The 22,917-nt window shown below is 48.2% G+C and overlaps 1 protein-coding gene across 2 annotated transcripts in view; it reads right to left on the bottom strand.

Annotated features, from left to right (window-relative positions):
- Nucleotides 1-390: 390 nt before the first annotated feature.
- Nucleotides 391-22,917, bottom strand: part of LOC147462108 (chaperonin CPN60-2, mitochondrial-like) — a 101,011-nt gene continuing 78,484 nt past the window's right edge. For both annotated transcript variants that reach the window (XM_086509544.1, XM_086509545.1), the window contains 12 exons: nucleotides 3,061-3,156; nucleotides 2,804-2,911; nucleotides 2,626-2,712; nucleotides 2,449-2,538; nucleotides 2,281-2,361; nucleotides 2,051-2,197; nucleotides 1,885-1,980; nucleotides 1,701-1,800; nucleotides 1,309-1,412; nucleotides 1,089-1,194; nucleotides 926-1,004; nucleotides 391-830 (listed from right to left, as the gene is read on the bottom strand). In XM_086509544.1, coding sequence (XP_086365670.1) covers nucleotides 719-830; nucleotides 926-1,004; nucleotides 1,089-1,194; nucleotides 1,309-1,412; nucleotides 1,701-1,800; nucleotides 1,885-1,980; nucleotides 2,051-2,197; nucleotides 2,281-2,361; nucleotides 2,449-2,538; nucleotides 2,626-2,712; nucleotides 2,804-2,911; nucleotides 3,061-3,156 — 1,206 coding nt within the window. In that variant the 3' untranslated portion in view covers nucleotides 391-718. The remainder of the gene's footprint in view (nucleotides 831-925; nucleotides 1,005-1,088; nucleotides 1,195-1,308; nucleotides 1,413-1,700; nucleotides 1,801-1,884; nucleotides 1,981-2,050; nucleotides 2,198-2,280; nucleotides 2,362-2,448; nucleotides 2,539-2,625; nucleotides 2,713-2,803; nucleotides 2,912-3,060; nucleotides 3,157-22,917) is intronic.

The following is a 22,917-nucleotide window of genomic DNA, read 5'->3' as shown; positions in this document are numbered from 1 at the left end:
GGTGTAGAACTAGGTACTAACATATGCCGAATATCATTCCACTTAGCTCATCCCAAGTGAGGCTTTAAGATCAATACAAGTGTTGGTGGACAAATGAGTTAGTTTGATTGGGCTTGTGCTTGTTGACAATCACAAAGTTGTTGATAGGACTTCTGTCTAAAAAAACGTTTGCTGCTTTAATTTGCACTCGCAATTAGTGTAGTACGATTGGAAAACTTAGTATACTTTTCTTTTCTACTGATACCAACTTTACATCAATCACACAGGGCTGGTATATCCACCACCTCAAATTGGAGTACTCTCGAGACTCTGGAAATCAAGGGAAACTAAAATCGTCTGTGCACTACTTGTTTCCATTGCCAGCCTTCACAAGTCATGAATGCTTAAAACTTTCATTTGACCACTTGAAGCATCTACAAACTCTATTAAATGATCTCAATTAATAGAGGTTTACACAGAGTATATACCGGCCAGAATTTCAACAAAATCTCTTCATATACTCTCATTTAATTATGTTCTATACAGAATACTGACCAAAATTCTTACTTTACACCATGTTTTTTTATGAATTCTAAACTACATCCCTCCATTTGTTGCACGGAAAATTGCTTTATCTAAAACGAAGGCAGCCAGAATAGAAATGGAGCCCATTTACAATTCAGTGTGTGTCTTAACAGCCGGAGTCAGAAGACAGAATTTACTGTGTGTTTGTGTTGTTCTAATATTCAATACCATTCATACCATCGCGTGCCATGGCAGCAGGACTTTCCTTCACGTCTTTCGGTATTTCCACTACAGCCACTTCTGTAGTAGTTAGAAGAGAAGCAACACTGCAGCGACAAAGCTCATGTATTAAAAAATAAATTTAAAAAATTTGCAGCACCAGGCTACATCACAAAAATTGCAAAGGACTTAAAAATCTTGCCTCGCAGCATCTACAAGAGCAGTCCTTATAACCTTCAAGGGATCCATGATACCCTCTTTGACCATGTCGGCATATACCCCTGGAAATAGAAAAGAGTACATGAGAACTTGGCAGAACCCCCAATCAAAGGCCCGCCCTAGAAGTCCACATCAAGAGGCTAAACCTTTTGCTGCATCGAAGCCCAAGTCAGGGTTGTCTTGTTCGAGTAACTTTCCGATCACAATAGCTCCTTCGAAGCCGGCATTGGAAGCGATTGTGTACGTAGGAGCCTAAAGCCACATATACCAGTATTGCATATCCATTACTAGTTGCTGTAAGAAAAAACAACACAATCTTTTTATCTTGTACTGTCTTCAGTTTTCATACAGGGCCTCATGGCTTACCCTTAAAGCATTTTGAATGACCTGGATGCCAGTTTTTTGATCAAAATTATCTGCCTTAAGTTTTTCAAGACACTTGGACGCATAAAGCAAGGCCACCCCACCACCTGCATGACTAGAAGGATGTGTTGGTGGAGATGACCATAATATTTGTCAGCAAATGCATTTTCAGACATGCCACCTGAATGCATGTTCCCACCACCATTTAGTTTCGAAAAGCTTATTCAAAGCAAATACATCTTCACCAAGTTTGACTCGCTAAAATCATAATCTGGTGTGCAGGTGGAAGGAAGAAGAAAAAGAGAGCCATGTTGTGCAGTGTCAACGTGTACTCAATGTACAAACACCCACTGCATGCGCATACAATTGAATACCAAAGCTACAAGCACTTTTACCAGGAACAATGCCTTCCTCAACGGCAGCTTTGGTTGCATTCAAAGCATCTGTAACTCTATCCTTTTTCTCGCTAACTTCAACCTCACTGGAACCTCCTATCTGCAAAAGGTTGAGAAGGAGAGACTGATAATGAGGAAAGAACCAGTCAGCAGTAGAAGAGAACATAACCCAAAGTCAGCCCACCTTAATAACTGCGACGCCACCAGACAACTTTGCAAGCCGTTCGTGAGATTTCTCCTTGTCATAATCCGAAGTACAAGTGCGGATTGCTTCTCTGATCTAAGCAGCAATAAATTTTTAAGAGAGTCTCAAGTCATAGTATTGCTGATCATTACTTACAATGGCTTACCTGTTCACATCTTTCTTCAATGGCTCTCTTATCACCTGCACCATCCAGTATAATTGTATCATCCATTGAGACAGTAACCCTTTTGGCCTGGCCTAACATGTCCATGGTCACCTTCTCCAGTTTTGTACCAAAATCGTCACTGATGAGCTGTGCACATCATTAAGGGAAGAGTTGATCTTAGCAGCACAACATTAAAGATAAGAAAGAAGAAAATGCTGGAATGCACAAACCTGCCCCCCTGTCAAAGTGGCAAGATCCAGCAAATTGGCTTTACGATTTTCACCAAAACCCGGAGCTTTGATCGCACAAAGCTTCAAGAGCCCACAAGTTTTCAGCAAAAGTTGCAAAACACAAACGAATTTGACCATTGAAAACAATGTACTGGTAATAACAAGTACCTTCAAGTTACCACGCAGTTTATTCATAATAAGAGTTGCCAATGCCTCATTTTCCACGTCTTCAGCCACAATCAAGAGATGCCTTCGTTCCTAAAGAAGACAACTACAATCTTCAAACACGCGGTCATGCAATCAGCCTTGTATTTCAGGTCAGTGGTAAGAAAGTTAGCTACTGACCTTCATTACCAACTCCAAGATCGGAATAAGTGAATCCAAACCTGAGATCTTCTTTTCATATATAAGGATGACTGGATTTTCTAGCTCCTGTCACAGGGACCCTTAAGATGAAAACAAACTAGCAAACACCACATTTGTGAGATATCCCCTATAAGAATGCATAGATAAGAGAGCTTACACATTTTTGATTCTTTGCATTTGTTACAAAATATGGTGAAATGTAACCCCTATTCTGAAGTTTCATGCCCTCCACAACTTCAAGCTCATTGTGCAAAGTCTTTCCATCCTGCATTTCACAAGTCAAACCCCCCCCCCCCCCCCCCCCCCCCCAAAAAAAAAAAAGGGAAAGAGTTAATTTGCAGCCATACAGAAACCACAACAATTCAATAAGAAAGCAGCCACTTACAGCAATTCAATAAGAAAGCAACCACTTACAGCAATAGTGATGACACCGTCTTTTCCAACTTTTTCCATAGCTCTAGCAATGAGAGAACCAATTTCCTCATCACCATTTGCAGAAATTGTACCTACCTGCACCTCTCTCTCTCTCTCTCTCTCTCTCTCTCTCTCTCTCTCTCTCTCTCTCTCTCTCTCTCTCTCTCTCTCTCTCTCTGTGTGCCACTCCTCCCGCTCCCCCCTCGCCCAGCCACCCCCACTGCCCTTGCATTTTCTACTTTGCCTTGCATTCCCCCCCCCCCCCCCCCCCCCCCCCCCCCCCCGGAGCAGGTACAGGTCCAGCAATTTTCCAGTAGCAATTCACACTGCAGGTCTTGAATTCCAGCAATTTTTAGGAATTTTCAGAAATCCTCAGTCTGCAGACAGAATTTTAGAAATACAAAAACCCCAAGAAAATTCAAAAATTCAGATAACAGACTTTTTGCAGAAATTGCAAGGGTACGCAAAATGTATGCTTGATGCGGGAGACAATGTATGCATAGTGTGGAAACATATGTACGCTTAGTGGCTCTCGTTTTCCAGGCGGTGATTAAGCATGAGGAAGCAGAATGATAAAGCCGACCCCTTAGAGGATGCCATTCAAAACTGCAAAGAGGAAATGACGGAGACCATTACCAAGATGAACTGCAATCTATTGGGCACAATAAAAATGCTCGAAGGACGCATAATGATCCAAAAAAGTAAGATAAATGCACTGGAAGATCGGGTGACGACTCAGGATGAAGAGATTGTGTCACTCAAGAAGGATCTCACCGAAGCACGATCAAGAAACACACTGGAAGAGGGCAAATTGCAACCCTCAGTAATCGAAGAAAAGGAGCAAGTACAAGCCATCAAAGAGGGAGAAGAGCAACACAAAGACATGACGACTTCTTGGGTAGATGTTCTTACAAAAACTCAATAGAAGGCGTATGAAGCCTAGAAATGGATCGAGGTTGCCAAGAAAGGAAAAGGCAAGGAGATAAGTCCACGTCCACACCCACTATCATTAATCTGACACTAGAGGAGGAGCAAAGAAGACGAGTGCGCGCTTTACATGTGAGAATTTGCGGTCTTAAAGACAAAGACAATGTAAGGTGTAGCGGAAGTGAATGTTGAACTTTGCTCAAGATGAGTGCTCCGAACTGTGCTCAAGGTTCCTTTTGTAACAAACTTGGACACTCCAAGTTGAGAATCTACCACCACACCACGAATAATCACTTCAAACAGTTCACAGTTCACAATTGATTCGACACTGGCCCGGCGGAGTTCCGTGTCTAGAGATATTGGCCCCAAAGACTGGCGCCCCTTTCAGTATTTCTTTTTGTATTAATCTGTGTTCAAAGTACAAAAGTGCGGACAGGCGCTCACACTCAGACTCTGCGTCCAGATGCTCTGAGTTGTGAGAGGCTAACCCGTGTATTTAAAGGTTACAAAGGGATGCTAAAAGCAGAGCCCCCAAAAGCAAAAAATCTCAAAAGTTTTTAAAAATAAAGCAAAAGGAGTTTCTCTCTCAAGCTCTCTTGAGCCCTAAAATAATGCAAAAAGCTACTCTCTCTAACTCCCTTGTGTAGTAAAAGCAAGGCCAAAAAGCTGTCCAAATCTGCTGCAAAAAGTGCCGCAATCTGCACCAAAAATCGTGGAATTCCGTACAGCAATGCCACGTGTCATATTTTCCGCAATTTGCGGGCATGCATATTGCAGCCAGCCACGTCATCATTTGAGGATTTCCTCCGGGATTCCCACAGGGCAAAGAGTGTGTGTAATGGGCAACCACGTCACCATTTGTGACATACCCCCCTCTTGAAAGCATTGTAATCGCCCTCGATTACGCTTGCAAAATAGACAGAAGCCATAAATTGTCTTAGCAAACACTGACTGTTAGTACCGATGTACTAGGAACACACATCTAGCACATGTACCAATCGACAGTCACATCACATGACATCACAAGACATCACATGACAAATCACACTCAACATTCATTCGGATCTTAGACCATGATTTATCGGCAATGCAGTTAGCAATCGCATCTAGATGCCCGATTGACTAACCCCTATTGCAACCATCTCTATTCGAGATCATTCAGACAAAAATGCTGCAGTCATTTCGTCTATCAGTTCCTGCACTTAAAAACAAGTCAAGAACAAATCAGTTTCATATTCAGGAACTCCATTTCATAAAGTCATACAGCAGAATACTGTCAGCTCTCAGTATCCCTAAAGCTCAAAGAGACATCAGTGACTCTAGTATCAAAATCAAGGCATCTGTTGACAAAGGATCGGAGTAACTCCCCTCTTGTGCATCCCACTACACCAGATCTCCGGCCAGGCTGAATTCTGGGTTCCATTTGGAGTAGACTATGCTAAACCAAAAGCTTCAAGGTAAAGTTTCACAATCTGAGGAGTATCTGCTAGGTCCTCCTCCTCCATCCACTTCGCATCCAATGCAGGATAGTTCTTGAATTTAACCAAGAACCGCCTTCTTACTTTACCCTTATTCTTTCTGTCCTTATGTGCCAAAATCTGTCCAAGAACAAGGATCTCCTCATTTTCTTCCACTTCGGGTTGCTCATCAAGCTCCCCATCATCGGGCACATCACCTTTAAAAGGTTTCAAGAGACTCCCAAGAAATGCATTGTGAATCCTCCAAGTGTCAAGCAGTTTCAATCAGAAGAAGACGTCATTTATCTTTTCAGAGATCTGGAAAGGTACGTAGTATCGCATACTAAGCTTTGGAAAAAGTCTCTCCTTTCCCTTCTTCTTTCTCAGGCGTGCCTTCTCAAAACGTAAGAGCACCCAATCATCCTCCTTCAATTTCAAATCGCAACGATGGCGATCCGCTGCCGTTTTCTATCTTTCCTGATATTTCTGCAAAGCCTCGCGGACCTTGGCAAAAGCTGTGTTAAGTCGCGCGTGTAATGATCAGCTTCAAAAATCTTATCTTTAGTGCTTAGGAAGGGTGGAACCTTCACAACACCTCAAATGGTGCCTTTCCCGTCAAAGAGTGTATCGTGTTGTTGTAGGCAAATTCCAACAAAGGTAGATACTTTTCCCATTGAGTCTTCTGATCCGAGATATAAGACTTCAATAAATCTAAAACCACTGAATTGGCAATCTCAGATTGCCCGTCAGTCTGCGGGTGGAAAGATGACGAGAACTGCAACCACGTGCCAATGTTCTCCCTCTTTGCCTTCCAAAACAAACTCGTAAATCTGAGGTCCTTGTCGGAGACAATCGTCTCGGGCATGCCATGTAATCTAAAAATCTGGACCACAAACAGTCTTGCTAAGTGATCCAGCTTGATTGTTTTCTTCACTGGAATGAAATGAGTCTGATGCTAAATCTGTTAATAACAGTCCAGATACCATCGTGACCACTCTGTGTTCTCGGGAGATCAAAAATGAAATCCATCGCAATACTTTCCCAGGGGCGGGTGGGTATGGGCAAAGGTTGTAACAATCCCTTAGCTTTATGCCTATCAAACCTGACCTTCTGACATACCAAGCAGCTGCACACAAACTCGTCCACATCCTTCCTGAGTCTCGGCCAAAAGAAGTGTCTCTCTACCCCTTTCAAGGTGGTAGCAATGCCGCGGTGACCCTAACAGGTGGACAATGGCATTCGGTCATAACCTTTTCTCTCAACAGCTCTGTAACGCACAACATGGTTTTCCTCATCAAGCAGCCATCCTGAATGGAATATCCCACTACTGTCTCCCCATCCCGTATCCGTGTGAAAACGTCAGCAAAATCTGTATTTGTGGCATACTGATCGACCATATCCTCGAAGCTCCTATGATGTATCGCCCAGAACCAACGGCTTCCGAGACAATCTGGAAGTGAAACTGTGACAAGATATTCGCCCACCGCATCTGCTTTTCCGATAGCTGCTTCTTTGACAAGAAGTAGCGTAAGCTCCGATGGTCAGTAAAGACAATAAAGTCCGCCCCGAGTAGATAATGCCGCCATTGAGTAAGAGTATGGATAACCGCCAAAAGCTCTTTCTCATAGATCTATGCTGTCAATTCCGGCCTTGAGAACAATCGGCTCTCGTAAGCAATGACATGGCCTTCTTGCATTAAGACCGCACCCAGACTACGACCACAAGCATCACAATATACTTCAAATGACTTCTGCAAGTCCGACAAAGTCAAAACTGGTCCTGTAGTCAATCTCTCTTTCAAAGTCTGAAAGGCAGTCACCTCTGTGGGTCCCCACGAGAAAGGGACTCCTTTCTGTGTCAAAACATGCAAAGGGGAAGCAACCTCTGCAAACTTTCGAATGAACCGCCTGTAGTACGAACACAATCCCACGAAGCTTCTAACTTCATGGACATTCTTCAAATCGGGCCAATCACCGATAGTCTCTATCTTGGCCGGATCCATCTGCACTCCAACTGCTGACACAATGTGTCCCAAAAAGTGTATCTCTGGTAGGAAAAATTCACTTTTCTTCGCATTAATCACTAACTTGTGATCTCGTAATGCTTGAAAGACTTGAAGCAGATGTTCTCTATGTTCTGTCTCATCCTTGGAGAAAACAATGATATCGTCAAAGAAAGTGCCAACGAATAGTCTGTATTCTCTAAAAATCATGTCCATCATCCGGTTAAATGTCGCAGGAGCATTGGTTAGGCCAAATGGCATCACCAAAAACTCAAATAGCCCAAAAGTCGTCCGAAAGGCTATCTTGTAGACGTCTCCGGACGCGATTCGGATATGATGATATCCACTCTTCAAATCAATCCTGCTAAAACACGAGGATCCCTGTAATCTGTCGAGTATATCATCGATCCTAGGAATCGGAAATTTGTTCTTGATGGTGATTTTGTTGAGAAATTTGTTCTCCAAGATCCGTCTTTCGTCAATACCAACAACACTGAAGAGCAATACGGTGAAGTACTAGGTTGGACAAGACCCTTTTCCAAGAGGTCTTTCACTTGTTTCATAATCTCTTCGTTTTGGGCTCGACTCACACAGTAAGGTGGTCAATTGGGTGGTGTGTTCCAGGTATCAGATCAATGGTATGATCTTCATGACGAGCGTGTGGTAACTCGCCTGGCAGGCCCTCTGAGAAGCAATCGGCATGAGCGTGGAGAAAATCTTGTCGTTCTTTAGCAAGTTCAGACACATTTGTCCTATCCTCATCACAGACTGGATTTCATTAATTTAGAAATGGCCGAAGCCGATACAATACGGACAGACTCGCCCTTAAGTTTGATATCGAGTACAATGGTTTTGTCCTCCGCAGTGGTCAATGTCGCTTTCCTCGCCCAATAGTCGACCACGGCGTTGTTCTTGTGGTACCAGGGAATTCCCAAGAGGACATCACAACCTTCCAAAGGCATTATGTAAAAGTCCTCATGCCCCAAATACCCCTGACAATGCAACCGAAGTTTGCCAATGACAAGTGTAATGGCTAAGTCCCTGCCAGGTGCCGCTAGAACTGCCTCTACAGGTGGTCCCATCCGATCGAGAGTGATCTCGAGCCGCGCCGCCAATTCCGGTGAAATGAAGTTGGCCTTGGCTCCTCCTTCGAAAAAGATCAGGGCTTCTTGGTCTTTCACTTTGCCCCAAGCTCGGCAAAGTTCTGTACTCTCGTCCGGTGAAATGAAGTTGGCCTTGGCTCCTCCTTCGAAAAAGATCAAGGCTTCTTGGTCTTTCACTTTGCCCCAAGCTTGGCAAAGTTCTGTACTCTCGTCCATCGTGCTGAGATCAGTACCCACGCAATCTGGGTTTTCATCTTGCCTTTTCTTCCACGAACCTCACCTGCTCTCCAACTCTCAGGTCTTTCGTCGTCCTTGTCGTTTTGTTCTTTCTCTGCCTTTTTTAGGGCACTTCGCGGAGATATGCCTAGTTTCCCCGCATCCAAAGCACTTCCCCTCCTTTATGTAGCGAGCCCGCTCTTGAGGAGTAAGCTTGGGTCGTGCATCCTTGTCTTTCTGTTCAAGGTTGCTCTTTCTCTTTCTACTTTCATTTTTCGAAGGCTGTTCAGCTCTTTGCGTCATGATCTCATCTGTGGAGTAGGTCAGACTGCCAAAGTGAATGGTAAAACCCCGTTTCGCATGACTCATCAACTCCTGAATGGAAGCTGACTTTTGTTCCAAGCAGTGATCTCGGATCTCTATAGGTAGACCCAAGGTAAACCGCTCAATCTGTTCCTTGAACGAGATCTTCTTAAATGAAGAGGCGGGTAGAAAAGAGCTCCAAAATCTCTTGCAATAAGCGTCTACTGTATCCTTCTTGGTCATCCAAAGATGGTTCCAAGCAGTGCGTATGTCGCGTTCATACTCTCGAGTCAACCAAGAAGAAATAAAAAGCCTCTTGAATTTCAGCTATTTCATTGGCGCAGTCTTGTTTAATCGAAGCGTAGACCACCAAGTTCGAGCATTCTCCTTAAAGTAAGAGGCAGCTCTCCAAATCTTAGAGTGCTCGGAGTAGCGCCCTCTAGAGAAAGCGATGTGAAACTGCTGTATAAAAGACAAAGCCTTCGAAGCATCTCTATAACCAGAAAAAGTGTCATATTTTATTGATTGTCCACCTTCCTTAAACTCTCGGACTTTCTTGCTTTTGTCTTCCAGAAAGTCATATTGGTTGGCTTCTTCTTTGCGTAAAAGATGTTGTCATCAAAGTCCGAAGTATCTGAAGACGAGTCCTCTGTAGAACCGTCAACCACGGGGCGAGATTTTGGCTTCTTTGCCTTTTTCTTGCCCTTTCCAAAGCTTTGCTTTTTGCTTCGCTTTTTGCCTTTTCTGTCTTCTTCGCTCGAGTCAGATGAGCTAGAAGAACTGTCAGAAGAAGAAGAAGAAGAACAACTGGGTACTCCTTCAAATCGAACACGCTTCTTTTGCTTTCTTGCCTTTTTAAATGTCGACTGACGACCTAAATAACCCGGGAAGTCAGCGCCTTTCTTCTCCTTTTGTCGTGCTTTTTATCTTTGTTTTGCACGTCAAAAAGCTGAGCAATTCGTGCATCAACCACCTCTTCTAATTCTTGCTCTGTGTACATCCTGGGCGCAGGAGGTTTCTTGAGAGCCGGTTTGAGGGGTGGCTCTGTGATCTTCTTCCACTACGTATGCACCTCATCACTTCGCAAATTTTGGGTCCTTCGCAAAATTGAGCATCATCTTTGTTGTCTCGCCGATCAATCATTGACGCTTCATCTCTTCGAGCTCCGCCTGAGTAGGATGAGGCGGGCCATTGTCACCAGCGTGTGACTACTATTTATCCTTTTTGTTGATTTCTTTCTTATTATTTGTTTACTTTCACTTTTTGGAAACACCCCTCGGGAAATCTAACTGCCTTGCATTGCATAGCTAGTGTGGAACTGTCCAGAGGGAGTCCAGGCCTGAGGGCAAGAGAGCACTAAGGTTGGACAAGGACTATGGTTAGCCAAAGTGGGGTCATTGACTAGCCAAAGTGGAGGATGTGGAATCCTTTGCTACAGAGGCTACATTTCAATTCTGGGTGTGGCTGCAGTGTACAAAGGGGGTCAGATGACCTAGAAAGATACAAAGGGGGTCAGATGACCTAGAATGCCCGTATGCGTCGGGAAAGTCATTCAATGCGTGGGAATACTGACTGTGAAGGGTCCTAGTACAGTGATGCTGCCGAAATCGGGCCGGAACAGTTGAAATTCAGCCAAGCTTGTGTGGGGCAGCTTGTAGGGAACCACAGCGTTTATTTCCCTCTTTTAAACAATAAAGAAATACCGAAAGGGGCGCCTAAGTTAGGGGCCAATCTGGTATCAGTCTACTCATACAGGTGCAATCTAGCAGCCTGTATCCCTTTCCCCTTTGTTGTGTCTTGAAAGAACAGGTAAAGTGGGCGACAAATTAAATGGGTGAAAGTAAATAAGGTTTAAGTCTAAAGTCTACCACCCTTTTTGGATTGAACAGGCCGGTTTCATGGTTCCATCGACGGGATTCAATCACTTTTTCCCATAGAAGTGAGCCTTGGTCAGGTTGGGCTTGAAGACACAGGGGATCATAGACCAGACACAGGAAATTGCAATCATGGCTGACAGACCAGATGATGTGACTGAAGAGGCTCTGCTGCCCGCCGCCCTCGCCCCTAGCTGCCCCCAAGCCCGCCCGCTGCCCCCCATTCCCTGGCCGTTTCTCCCCCCCGGTCCCCCCCGCAACCTCTTGAACTCTAGCTCGCCGCTTTATCCTCCCCCCCATCCCCCCCCCCCCCCGTCCTCATTGCTCCCGAAGGTCTTCTGCACTTGGCTCTGCAACACTTTTTCTTCGGACAAGTGCTCGGCGTTCTCGGTTGCAGATTTTCTTCATCGTCCGCTTCTTCGACTCAGCAGTAGACACAGATGGAGGCTCCAGCTCCGCCACAGAGGGACTCGCCTGAAGCCCCCTCGCCCGACCCCGCTGAGCCCACCATTCGACTTGCTCTTTCGCCGACAGAGCAAGCGAGCCTTGCCGCAGAGGTAGAGCGCTTGCAGGCGACTTCTGTCATCTGCAAGGTTCTCGGCACCCGTCCTAGCAGAGGAGAGCTGCGAGACCTTCTCCAAGCCCGCCTTCTCGCAGAGGTGGGCAAGATCTTGGATGTCCAGATTCTCGGACGGGGGTACTACCAAATCGAGTTCGAGACTTCCGAGATGGCCTCCAATGTCATAGCTATGAGTCCACTGGCCATCCGAGCATCACGCGCCCACTTTCGACAGTGGCGACATGGTTTTGACCCGACTTCGGATGTGCTAGCAGAGGAGGCAGACATCCCCATCTCAGTCTGCTTTCCGGGTCTACGGAGGGAGTACCTTCCACTTCTCTCCAGGATTGGCTCCGCCATCAGGACTGTCCTGGAGACACTTCGTACGGCAGCATCAGTAGCTGCCAAGGACCTGGCATCCCTTCAGTTCGAATTTTGGTCAGAGATACCCACACGCTCCCAAAGGTCATCCTTCTGCCTCGGGTGAGTGGGGGTTCGTTTAAACAGAGTGTGGAGTACTCGGGCCTCCCGAACCAGTGCTTCATTTGCAGACAGATGGGCCACCTAGCGAAGGCCTGTCCATGGAGGAGGCCTCGACCTGCACCTCAGCCTCAGCCCCAGCCTGCCAAGGCTGGGCCGCAGCCACAACCAGCGCCACAACGCGCAGATTAAGAGCCACCCTCCGAGCCTAGGACTCCAGCGGAGGAGGGGTGGCAACAGGCCCGTGGCCTTCGACGCCAGGAGCCACAGCGACAGCCTGGCACTCAGAATGGCCCTCAGGTGCCTACTCAGCAGCAGTCGGTTCCCACGAGGAACCGCTTTGGTCCTCTTGAGCAAGAGGAGCCCCCTACCCCAGCCTCCACCTCCGCTTCACCCTCGCCAGCCGCCCCACCTTCAGACTTCCCCTCCTCCTCCTCATCCCCTCCCTCGCCCTCTGCTCCCGCCCACTCCTCACCTCGCCCCCCTGTCTCTGTCGCCCCACCCTGTTTCTCTTCTCCCCGCCCGACCCCCCCTCCCCCCCCCCCCCCCAGCTCCTTCTCCCCCTCCTCCTGCTCCAGTACCACAGTCGACTCTGGAGACTGGTCCCTCACCGGCGGCTAGGAGATCTCTTGGCAGCGCCTTTGCCACGAGTCGCCTAGCGAGAGAGGGTCAGCCCTTCTTGCGGCCCCCTCTGCAGATTCAGACATCTTCCCTTGCAGCTATCCCTCGTGGTCTGACGAGCATTGACCTCCGACGCCGTTGGGATTTCTTCGATTACGGGTTCACTCGCTCTCTCGGCGATTCTGCAGCAGACCACGAGGCAGCCTGCTTCAAGGTCCACACTTTGTTCCTCGCCGCCAGGGGGACAGAGGCCTTGGACTCAACAGTTGGTTTCTCCCTCCCCCTCTGTGGTAGGACCGAGACAGAGTGGTCCCTCGACTTAGTGGTGGGATGGTTGCATACACAGGTTCTCGAGTTCTCTCACCACATGGGAGAACTTGGAGTTACAGATTTGCTGCAGACTTTGTGGCCATTGGCCAAGTTTGCGGTGACACCCTAGACTCAGCAGGATGTAGGCACATTGTGGTGTACTTTTTTGTTGATACGCAGTGTTTGCCTTGCTATGTATACATTCATGAGGACTCCTGGACAGAGGAGGTTGCTCTACGCACGGCTCGCTCTGCTTGGGCTTGGGCGAAGCACTCACTGCAGTCTCGCCTATCTAGAGGACGCTCGGATGCGGATCACTCCCCATCCAAGCCAACCTCGAAGATAGCCCGTCTTGCTGCTGCGGCAGCATCTGTTCTCTCTCGCTCCCCATGAGGATCGTCTCCTGGAACGTACAGGGACTAGGTGGACCCCAGTTTCAGCGACAGCGGGGCCGATTGCGTCAGGAGCTTCAGCGTTGCCTTGTGGGAGAAGAGATTGATCTCCTTATGCTTCAGGAGCACCATTTGTCTAAGAGCCACATTCGGCCATGTGGTCAGATTTTGCGTGGACGTTATGATACCTTTTGGTCAGCTCCTTTTGGACCTGGAGGCATCCAGGGTGGGGTATGTATGACTATTGCGTACTCATTGCAGCAGGCCATTGTGGGCAGAGGGATTATTGTGCCAGGCAAGGCTCAGAGGATTACTATGCAGGTTCAGGGTGGCCTTGTGGGCTTTCTGAACATCTATGCGCCCAATGTGGCGAGTGCTCGTGCAGAGTTTTGGTCACAGATTGTTGAGTCTTTGCCACAGGTTGACCATTGGTGTGTAGGAGCGGACTTCAACATGTTGGAGGACCCTTCTGACAGGATCGGAGGCAGCCATGCTACTGTGCATGGGGTCGAGTTAGCAGCTTGGGAGAGGTTGTGTATGACTTTGAGGGTCTCGGATACATGGCAGCATTCTGGCTTTGTGAGGCCTCCAGAGAGTCTTGCCTTCTCTAGATCGGACCGCAGAGTGGGAGGAGTGAATCTATCGCGGATAGATCGCTTCTACACTAGTGACCACTTCAGTGACTTGGGGGGATCAGTGGGCATCCTGGCAGGGACATCCTTCTCGGACCACGCAACAATGATCCTCACAGTGGCAGACAGGCAGAGGAGTGGGAGCACGATGCTTTGCATCCCAGAGCAGGTCTTGTTGGACTCGGCACTCAGAGAAAGGGTAGAGGCTCTCTGGACAGAGGGCATGGACAGCCAGGCTCTACCTGCAGACAGAATGGCCTTAGGCCTAGCTCAGCTTAGCCACTTTTTTCTCTGGAGTCTCTGGCTCGACGGGCTGCAGCGAGAGCGGAGGAGCAGCGTCTCAGACGAGGCATCGCTTCACTACAGAGGATGCAAGAGCAGCATCCAGACAGTCCGTGGTTGGAGGAGCAGTTACAGCAAGCTCGACAGGAGCTTGCTTGCATGGAGGAGAGGCGCCATGAGTTTGCCTTTCACCGACAGGCATCTCAGTGGACTCGGGTGGGTGACAGAGTGACAGGTGCTTTCTTTGAGACAGTGGGACCTCGACACTCGCATGCCAAGGTCAATCAGTTGAGGAGACCCAATGGGTCAGTTGTTTGTGAGCCCGAGGATATGCGTGCAGTTGCTACTGACTTTTACTGTGAGTTATTGTCGGCTGAGCCCCAGTCAGAGAGGCAAGATGCATGCAGGGAGCAGGTTTGGGCACAGATGCCTTGTCTTGTGACTAAGGAGATGCGCCAGAGGCTAGAGATACCTCTTCAGCTTGAGGAGCTGCACAAGGCTCTTAGGGCCCTCCCCCGTGGTAGCTCTCCAGGTGAGGATGGGCCGACTCCCAGCTTCTTCTTGGAGTACTGGGACCTGCTTGGCCCAGATCTTTGTAGTGCCTTTCCGTACATTCTGCACACAGGAGTGATGCCGGATAGCATGAGTGAGGGCCTGATTTACCTCATTCCAAAGGAGGGTGGCTCCTTGGATGAGATTCCACAGTAGCGCCCCATCACCATCCTCAACTCAGACTACAAAATTCTTGCCAAGGCTCTGAGTTTGAGGATTCAACCACTTTTGGAGAGCCTTATACATGGGACTCAGACAGGTTTTGTCAAGGAACGCAGTATCCTTGACAACATCTTCACTTTCTGGGAGGCTTCTGCCCTGGCACGACTCCGTGGGGAGGACCTTGTGATTCTTCTTCTCGATTTTGAGAAGGCATACGACAGAGTTGACTGGGACTGTCTAGAGGGCACGCTACGCAGGATGGGCTTCTCAGATGCTTGGATCAGAGGGGTGTCAGCTTTGTACAGGCAGACTCACAGTCAGGTGCTTTTGGCAGGAGGCAGAGGTGAGCGCTTCATGCTCACACGATCGGTCACACAAGGTTGTCCTCTTGCCCCCTTTCTCTTTCTGTTCTATGTGGAGGCGATGAGCAGATTTTTGGTGTCACGGCAGGTTGGTCTGAGGGGCTTAGCACTCCCTATACGGGGAGATGAGCTTCTGGACGCTGAGTTTGCCAACGACTCAGCCTTGTACTTAGAGGGCCAGGAGGCCAATTTACACAGATGTGAGCAGGCTTTGGAGACATTCCGCTGTGCATCGGGCACACTGATCAACTGGAGAAAGACAGTGGCTTTCTCGGTTGGCAGTGCTCCTGTGGATTCCTCCAGGGACTGCAGTTTGGTACTTGAGTTGTCAGGTTGGTTTGGACTTGTCCCCCGAGCAACAGATTGCTCCTCTTATCTTGTCCATCAGGAGAAAGCTGTTACATTGGAGCTCAGCACGACTTTCGCTGGCTTGTAGAGTAGTAGTTGCCAACCAGGTGTTGTTGGCGACTATGTGGTACATCACTTCTTGCTGGATCTTCTCGAGTTCTTGTATCAGCCAGGTAGAGAGGCTGATCAGGAACTTCCTTTCGTCAGGTCGCAACACTCAAATTGCCGGAGCCAAGGTGGCTTGGTCGGTCATCACACTTCCTTGTTCTCAGGGAGGGCTTGGGATCATTGATCCAGCACAGCACAGCAGAGCCCTTCTAGGGAAGTTCGTCATCAGAGGCCTTCTTCCAGGCGAGGAGCCCTGGAAGGAGTTCTTGCTGCGGAGGCTTCGTGCCAGGGTGCCTCAGTCAGGAGGCCCTTGGCAACCTTCGACCAGATGGATCTTTACAGAGTTGCGCCGAGTTGGTTTGAGTAGGAGACTAGAAGACCGATTCGCTGCGAGTTTGCTTCGATCTTGGGAGCTCTTACGGCGGGGCGTAGAGCAAAGACAGCCCACGTGCACGGAGGAGCGCCTACGGCAGCCCCTCGTCTGGAACCCCATGGTTAGCACTTAGAGAGGCCACTTGGTTGGGAGTCGGCCTCATGTTTCTTGGGGTCCCATGGCAGCAGGTCCAGTGCGCTCTCTAGGTGACTGGCTAGAGTTCAGAGGTTTGTCAGAGGAGGTGCAGGCTGTCCCGCTACTACAGGGCATGAGAGGGATGCAGAGCATGTGTCAGGACATCTCAGAGTCAATTCCAGCTGAGTGGCTCACGCCTCTCGAGCCAGTAGCACCCCGGTGGATGGGAGCCTTCACACGACTGGAGGTTCTCATTTCAGTCAGGGCTTGCTCACAGACTGTACCAGCCCTGTTCTTCGAGCTTCAGGGTGGGGGACGATTACAGCAAGTTGAAGCACACGCCCCACAGGTAGCAGAGTGCTGTTTCCATAGGATCCCAGTTGTGGGCATCTGTGGGAGGACTTGCGTCATAGACCCTGACCCAGCAGCTCTTGAGACTGGACACTGGAGGCTATGGACTTGGGAGTGTTGTCCACTGGCACGAGTACAGTGGGATCCTGGTGAGTGGCTATGGAGGGACCCCTTCTCTTCTGCAGACCGCCCAGGAGTCCCCTTCTTTCAGTACACTGTTTGGCTTGGACGTCAGGTACTTGCAGCACACAGAGAGGCCCGCCCCGTTGCAGCACGTCATTGGCAGGAGGAGGGCCTAACAGTCAAGTTCTTCGCAGCTTTTTGGCAGAGGCTGTGGGACTCCAGACAGCCGAGGCGCGTCACTATGTTTCAGTGGCTGGTTGCACACAGAGCCACAGTAGTAGGGAGCTGGCTTGTGCATAGTGGTCTCTCGGCCGCATGTGCAGCCTGTGACCAGTTGGTGGAGAGTCAGCGTCACTGTCTTTGGGACTGTCCCTCGGCCCAGCAGGTGTGGCTACGAGTTCTTCGGCTGATGCCTGCCCTCTCCACGGCTTGACAGTACACTTGGGGGGCAGCGGCTTGGTCCACCTTCATGGGCCCAGCACTTCAGTTTGAGCTATCTTCCACCAGCAGGATGATAGTGATGCAGGGGGGGCGACCTATACTCCAGCCTGCTACAGATCTTACTCCACACGAGTGGTGCAGTGAGAGAGAGGAGTCTTGGGAGCTCATCAGCGGCCTAGTTCTTTGGTTCATCTGGCGGGCCCGCTGTTTCCGCATCTTTGAGGCTCGCCCTGTGCCACCAGCAGGGACTGTTCGTGACTTTTGGCTAGAGCTGATCCATACTCTCAGAGGACAACTTGAGGGACTACAGGGCAGCTCCGACTGCATGCGGGAGCGCCGCGAGGCTTTCCTTCGACTCTGGCGCCCTGGGCCTTTCTACACCATTGTCCAGGGGGTGCTCAGATGGCACTATTATCCACCTGTGTGGCTCTTCCCTCCTCCCATCTCTTGATTTAGCCTCATTGTATATATGTTGTTTTTTCATTGGGAGAGTCTCCCCATCATGCTTGTTGTAGCCCTCTCATGCAGAGGTGGATGTAGCCCTTTGGGCAGTTTTCATTAACTAATAGAAGGATCTTTTTCTCGGAAAAAAAACAAGGACAAGATATTTGAAGCAGATAAGTGTGTTCAGGACATGGATGAAATGTACAAGAAGGTCAAAGTGGCCTTAGAAAAGACTCGGGCAAAGGAAAAGAAAGCAGCTGATCGTCACCGTCGTGAAGTGGTATTTTCACTTGGTGATTAGGTGCTTCTACGCTTTGAAAAGGCAAGGTTAAAGAAGATGAAGAGCAAGGAAAGATTGTTTCCAAAGCTCAGCATGCGTTACTATGGGCCTTTTCAAGTGTGCGACATAATAAGCGATGTTGCATATAGGCTGAAATTGCCTGACAGTTGGAAGATTCAGGATGCGTTCCATGTGAGTCTTCTCAGACCCTATGTGGGTGATGTGCCAGAAGATATGTCAGCTGAAGATCAGCTGGAAGTCGAGGAACTTGACGAGATCTTGGTCCCGGAACAGATTTTCGCACATAAAGAAAGAAAAGTGAAAGGCAAGGTTGCTAGGCGTTACTGAGTAAAGTTCAGAAACTATCCACCAATGGATGCTAAGTGGATGGAAGAAGGTGAACTTGCAGAGTCACCAACTGTGTTATCACTTTACCTTGAAGCCTTCGATTTGCAACCTACCTTGACCCCTTGAGTTTCAAAGCTACATGGATTGTCAGTGTGACAATGGCTTCTGAAAGAAATGATGTACATGGTATTTAAAGTGAGCTCAAATGAAATACCTGTTACATAAATGTTAGAGCTGTAAGATAGTGAGTTTGGCAATTGAACTTATGGAATGTCCAAAACTTTGGTTAGTGCTATAGAAGTGAGTATTTCTTGTCAGTTTGTCAAGGATACAGTAATTGCTTCTATTAAAGGGTACATGTGTAACTGCATTCTTGAACTGTCGGTTTGGGTATGCTCGAAAGTCTTACTAGGCCCAACGTGTACTATAAGACAGTGGCAAAAGGTATGGCTACCATTTTGTCATTGGAAAGTTAGTGACTCAAAGCAATGGCAGAGTGCGAAGCTACCACTATGTCCTTGGGACAGGGTTCACACACAGGCAATACATGTGTCGACGAGGTGTTGAATACACCAGGGTTGACAATGAGCATGTATGTGTCGTACATGTGTCGACAGGTGTTGAATACATCAGTGTTGACTGTGAGCATGTACGACATAGATGCAAACGAGGACGTTTGAGATTTCAAGAGGGGGGTATGTCACCAGCGTGTGACTACTATTTATCCTTTTTGTTGATTTCTTTCTTATTATTTATTTACTTCCACTTTTTGGAAACACCCCTCGGGAAATCTAACTGCCCTGCATTGCATAGCTAGTGTGGAATTGTCCAGAGGGAGTCCAGGCCTGAGGGCAAGAGAGCACTAAGGTTGGACAAGGACTATGTGAAACCGGCCTGTTCAATCCAAAAAGGGCGGTAGACTTTAGTTCAAACCTTGATTTAGCTTTCACCCATTATTAGTCGTCTATTTTACCTGTACTTTCAAGACACAACAAAGGGGAGAGGGATACAGGCTGCTAGATTGCACCTGTATGAGTAGACGGACACCAAATTGGCCCCTAACTTAGGCGCCCCTTTCGGTATTTCTTTATTGTTCAAAAGAGGGAATATACGCTGTGGTTCTTTACAAGCTGCCCCGCACAACCTTGGCTGAATTTTGACTGTTCTGGCTTGATTTCGGCAACATAACTGTACTAGAACCCTTCACAGTCAGTATTCCCACGCATTGGCCGACTTTCCCGACGCATACGGGCACTTTGCAAAACCTGGCGAGAATCTGCAGCACGATGAATTCTCTGTTTTCAGCCCTGAAAATGCGCCAGATCACCTGTACAACGGTCCCCTTGCATCCCCGAACCTCCTGGGGGTATTAGGGTCCGTTTAGGGCCAAAACCCTAAACCTGCAAAAATACACAGCAGGCTGTAATTTACTGTTTCGGGCTCCGTTTCGCGTGCCGGTCGCATCCGTAGCAAGTCCTCGAGCTCCCGCACCTGTAGGGCTACTTGCCCTTTGAATCGGACGAGATTTTTGGCGTGAAACCTCTCCGAATTCACCTGTACCTGCGGGGGGATTAGCCGCTAGCTAATCCAGTACCTGTGCAAGAGGCTCTTGCCTCGGCAATCGCGCATGAACCCACACAACTGTACATTGGTCAAGTGAAGAGCCCACTAGAGGGGCATAACATACTGCCAAAGGGGAGAGAGAGGGCAGTGCGTAGCGTGCAGGGCATCACTCCTGGCACCGCACTGTGCATAAGAGGGAAAGCAAGCACTCCATAGCTCTTAACCTGTGACAAAATCTGAAAATGAGGCTCTCCCTCCTTCAAATTCAGCGCCACTTCTTGTTGCATGAGGCAAGTGCACCAGAAGGTGCCACTTGGCACATGTATAAGCATTTTCCCGTTTCGGGGTTGCCGCCTAAAAATCTCCCAACCGGCTGCCCAGTTGACTTCACGGCAGAGTAATAAAATGTTCCCCTTGTCATTCCGGAGGTAATGACGTCAACACATTTTCAGGTCCCAAAATAGCAGTTCCCTAAATTTTAGGAGATGCTGCCATTGTATCTTTCTAGGTCATCCGACCCTCTTTGTACACTGCGGTCACATCCAGAACTGAAATGTAGCCTCTGTAGCAAAGGATTCCACTTTGGCTAGTCAATGACCCCACTTGGCTAACCATAGTCCTTGTCCAACCTTAGTGCTCTCTTGCCCTCAGGCTTGGACTCCCTCTGGACAGTTCCACACTAGCTATGCAATACAGGGCAATTAGATTTCCCGAGGGGTGTTTCCAAAAAGTGAAAGTAAATAGATAATAAGAAAGAAATCAACAAAAAGGATAGATAGTAGTCACACGTTGGTGACACTATGGTTAGCCAAAGTGGGGTCATTGACTAGCCAAAGTGGAATCCTTTGCTACAGGTGCTACATTTCAATTCTGGGTGTGGCTGCAGTGTACAAAGGGGGTCAGATGACCTAGAAAGATACAAAGGCAGCATCTCCTAAAATTTAGGGAACTGCTATTTTGGGACCTGAAAATGTGTCCGCGTCATTACCTCCGGAATGACAAGGGGAACATTTTATTGCTCTACCGTGAAGTCAATCGGGCAACCGGTCGGGAGATTTTTAGGGGGCAACCCCGAAACGGGAAATAGCTTGTAAATGTGCCAAGTGGCACATTTCTGTGCACTTTCCTCATGCAACAAGAAGTGGCGCTGAATTTATAGCTGGGAGGCTCATTTTGCAAGTTCCTGTCACATGTTAAGAGCTATGGAGTGCTTCCTTTCCCTCTTATGTACAGTGCGGTGTGAGGAGTGATGCACTGCACGCTACGCACTGCCCTCTCTCTCCCCTATGGCAGTATGTTATGCCCCTCTAGTGGGCTTTTCAATTGACCAATGTACAGTTGTGTGGGTTGATGTACGATTGCCAAGGCAAGAGCCTCTTGCACAGGTACTAGATTAGCTAGCGGCTAATCCCCCGCAGGTACAAGTGAATTCGGAGAGGTTTAACGCTAAAAATCTCGTCCGATTCAAAGGGCAAGTAGCCCTACAGGTGCAGGAGCTCGAGGACTTGCTACGGATGCGACCGGCACGCGAAACGGAGCCCGAAACAGTAAATTACAGCCTGCTGTGTATTTTTGCAGGTTTAGGGTTTTGGCCCTAAACGGTCCCTAATACCCCCAGGAGGTTTGGGGACGTGAGGGGATCGCTGTACAAGTGATCTAGCGCATTTTCGGGGCTGAAAACAGAGAATTCAGCGTGCTTCAGATTCTCGCCAGGTTTTGCGAAGTGCCCGTATGCGTCGGGAAAGTCATTCAATGCGTGGGAATACTGACTGTGAAGGGTCCTAGTACAGTTATGCTGCCGAAATCGGGCCGGAACAGTTGAAATTCAGCCAAGCTTGTGCGGGGCACCTTGTAGGGAACCACAGCGTTTATTTCCCTCTTTTAAACAATAAAGAAATACCGAAAGGGGCGCCTAAGTTAGGGGCCAATCTGGTATCAGTCTACTCATACAGGTGCAATCTAGCAGCCTGTATCCCTTTCCCCTTTGTTGTGTCTTGATAGAACAAGTAAAAGGGGCGACAAATTAAATGGGTGAAAGCAAATAAGGTTTAAATCTAAAGTCTACCGCCCTTTTTGGATTGAACAGGCCGGTTTCAGCAATACTCGCGTCAATCTTTGTAGTGATCTCTTCTCGCATCGCTGGATGCAGAGGAAGTCGACTAATCTTTGCCTGAAGCCATAGGTGCCGTGAAAAGGGATCAGATTTCCCGAAGAAATCAACCGTGCTCTGATACCACTGAAACAGACTTGGCCACTCCAAGTCGAGAATCTACCACGACACCACAAATAATCACTTCAAACAGTTTACAATTCACAATTGATTCGACACTGGCCCGGTGGAGTTCCGTGCCTAGAGATATTGGCCCCAAAGGTGCCCCTTTCGGTATTTCTTTTTGTATTAATTTGTGTTCAAAGTACAAGAGTGCGGGCAAGCGTTCACACTCAAACTCTACGTCCAGATGCTCTGAGTTGTGGGAGGCCAACCCGCGTATTTAAAGGTTACAAAGGGATGCTAAAAGCAGCCCCTAAAAGCTGAAAATCTCAAAAGCTTTTAAAAATAAAGTAAAATCTCAAAAGCTTTTAAAAATAAAGCTCTCTTGAGCCCTAAAATAAAGCAAAAAGCTTCTCTTGAACTCTCTTGCGTAAGAAAAGCAAGGCCCAAAAGCTGTCCAAATCTGCCGCAATTGGCGCCGGAAATCACAGAATTCCGTACAGCAGTGCCACGTGTCATATTTTCCGCGATTTGCGGGCGTCCGTACTGCAGCCAGCCACGTCATCATTTGAGGAGACTGAGATAAACACTGTGAATGAAGGAGACTGAGAGAGAAAGAGAGAAGAATACGACACCAGAATATTGTCAAACCCTCCTTCGAAGGCCCCACTCTCTATGGCAAGAGTGTCTACTATTGATTGCACAAATCTCTACAATGCTTCGACTTGCCGACGATGTCGACGACGACGAGGACAACGATGAGACGGGCTGAAATCTGAAAATGCTAATGGCTGAAATCTGCAAATCTTTATCTACTGAATTCTGACTCTATGTCGGTGACGATGTCGATGGTGACGATGCGACGACGACGCGCTGAAAACTGCTCCTTTTGAGCTGT

Source organism: Adiantum capillus-veneris, chromosome 3, assembly GCF_014529385.1.
Source record: "Adiantum capillus-veneris isolate H3 chromosome 3, ASM1452938v2, whole genome shotgun sequence".
NCBI lineage: Eukaryota > Viridiplantae > Streptophyta > Polypodiopsida > Polypodiales > Pteridaceae > Adiantum > Adiantum capillus-veneris.
The sequence above is the reverse complement of the archived record's forward strand: the minus strand, read 5'-3'. Positions and strand labels throughout refer to the sequence as shown.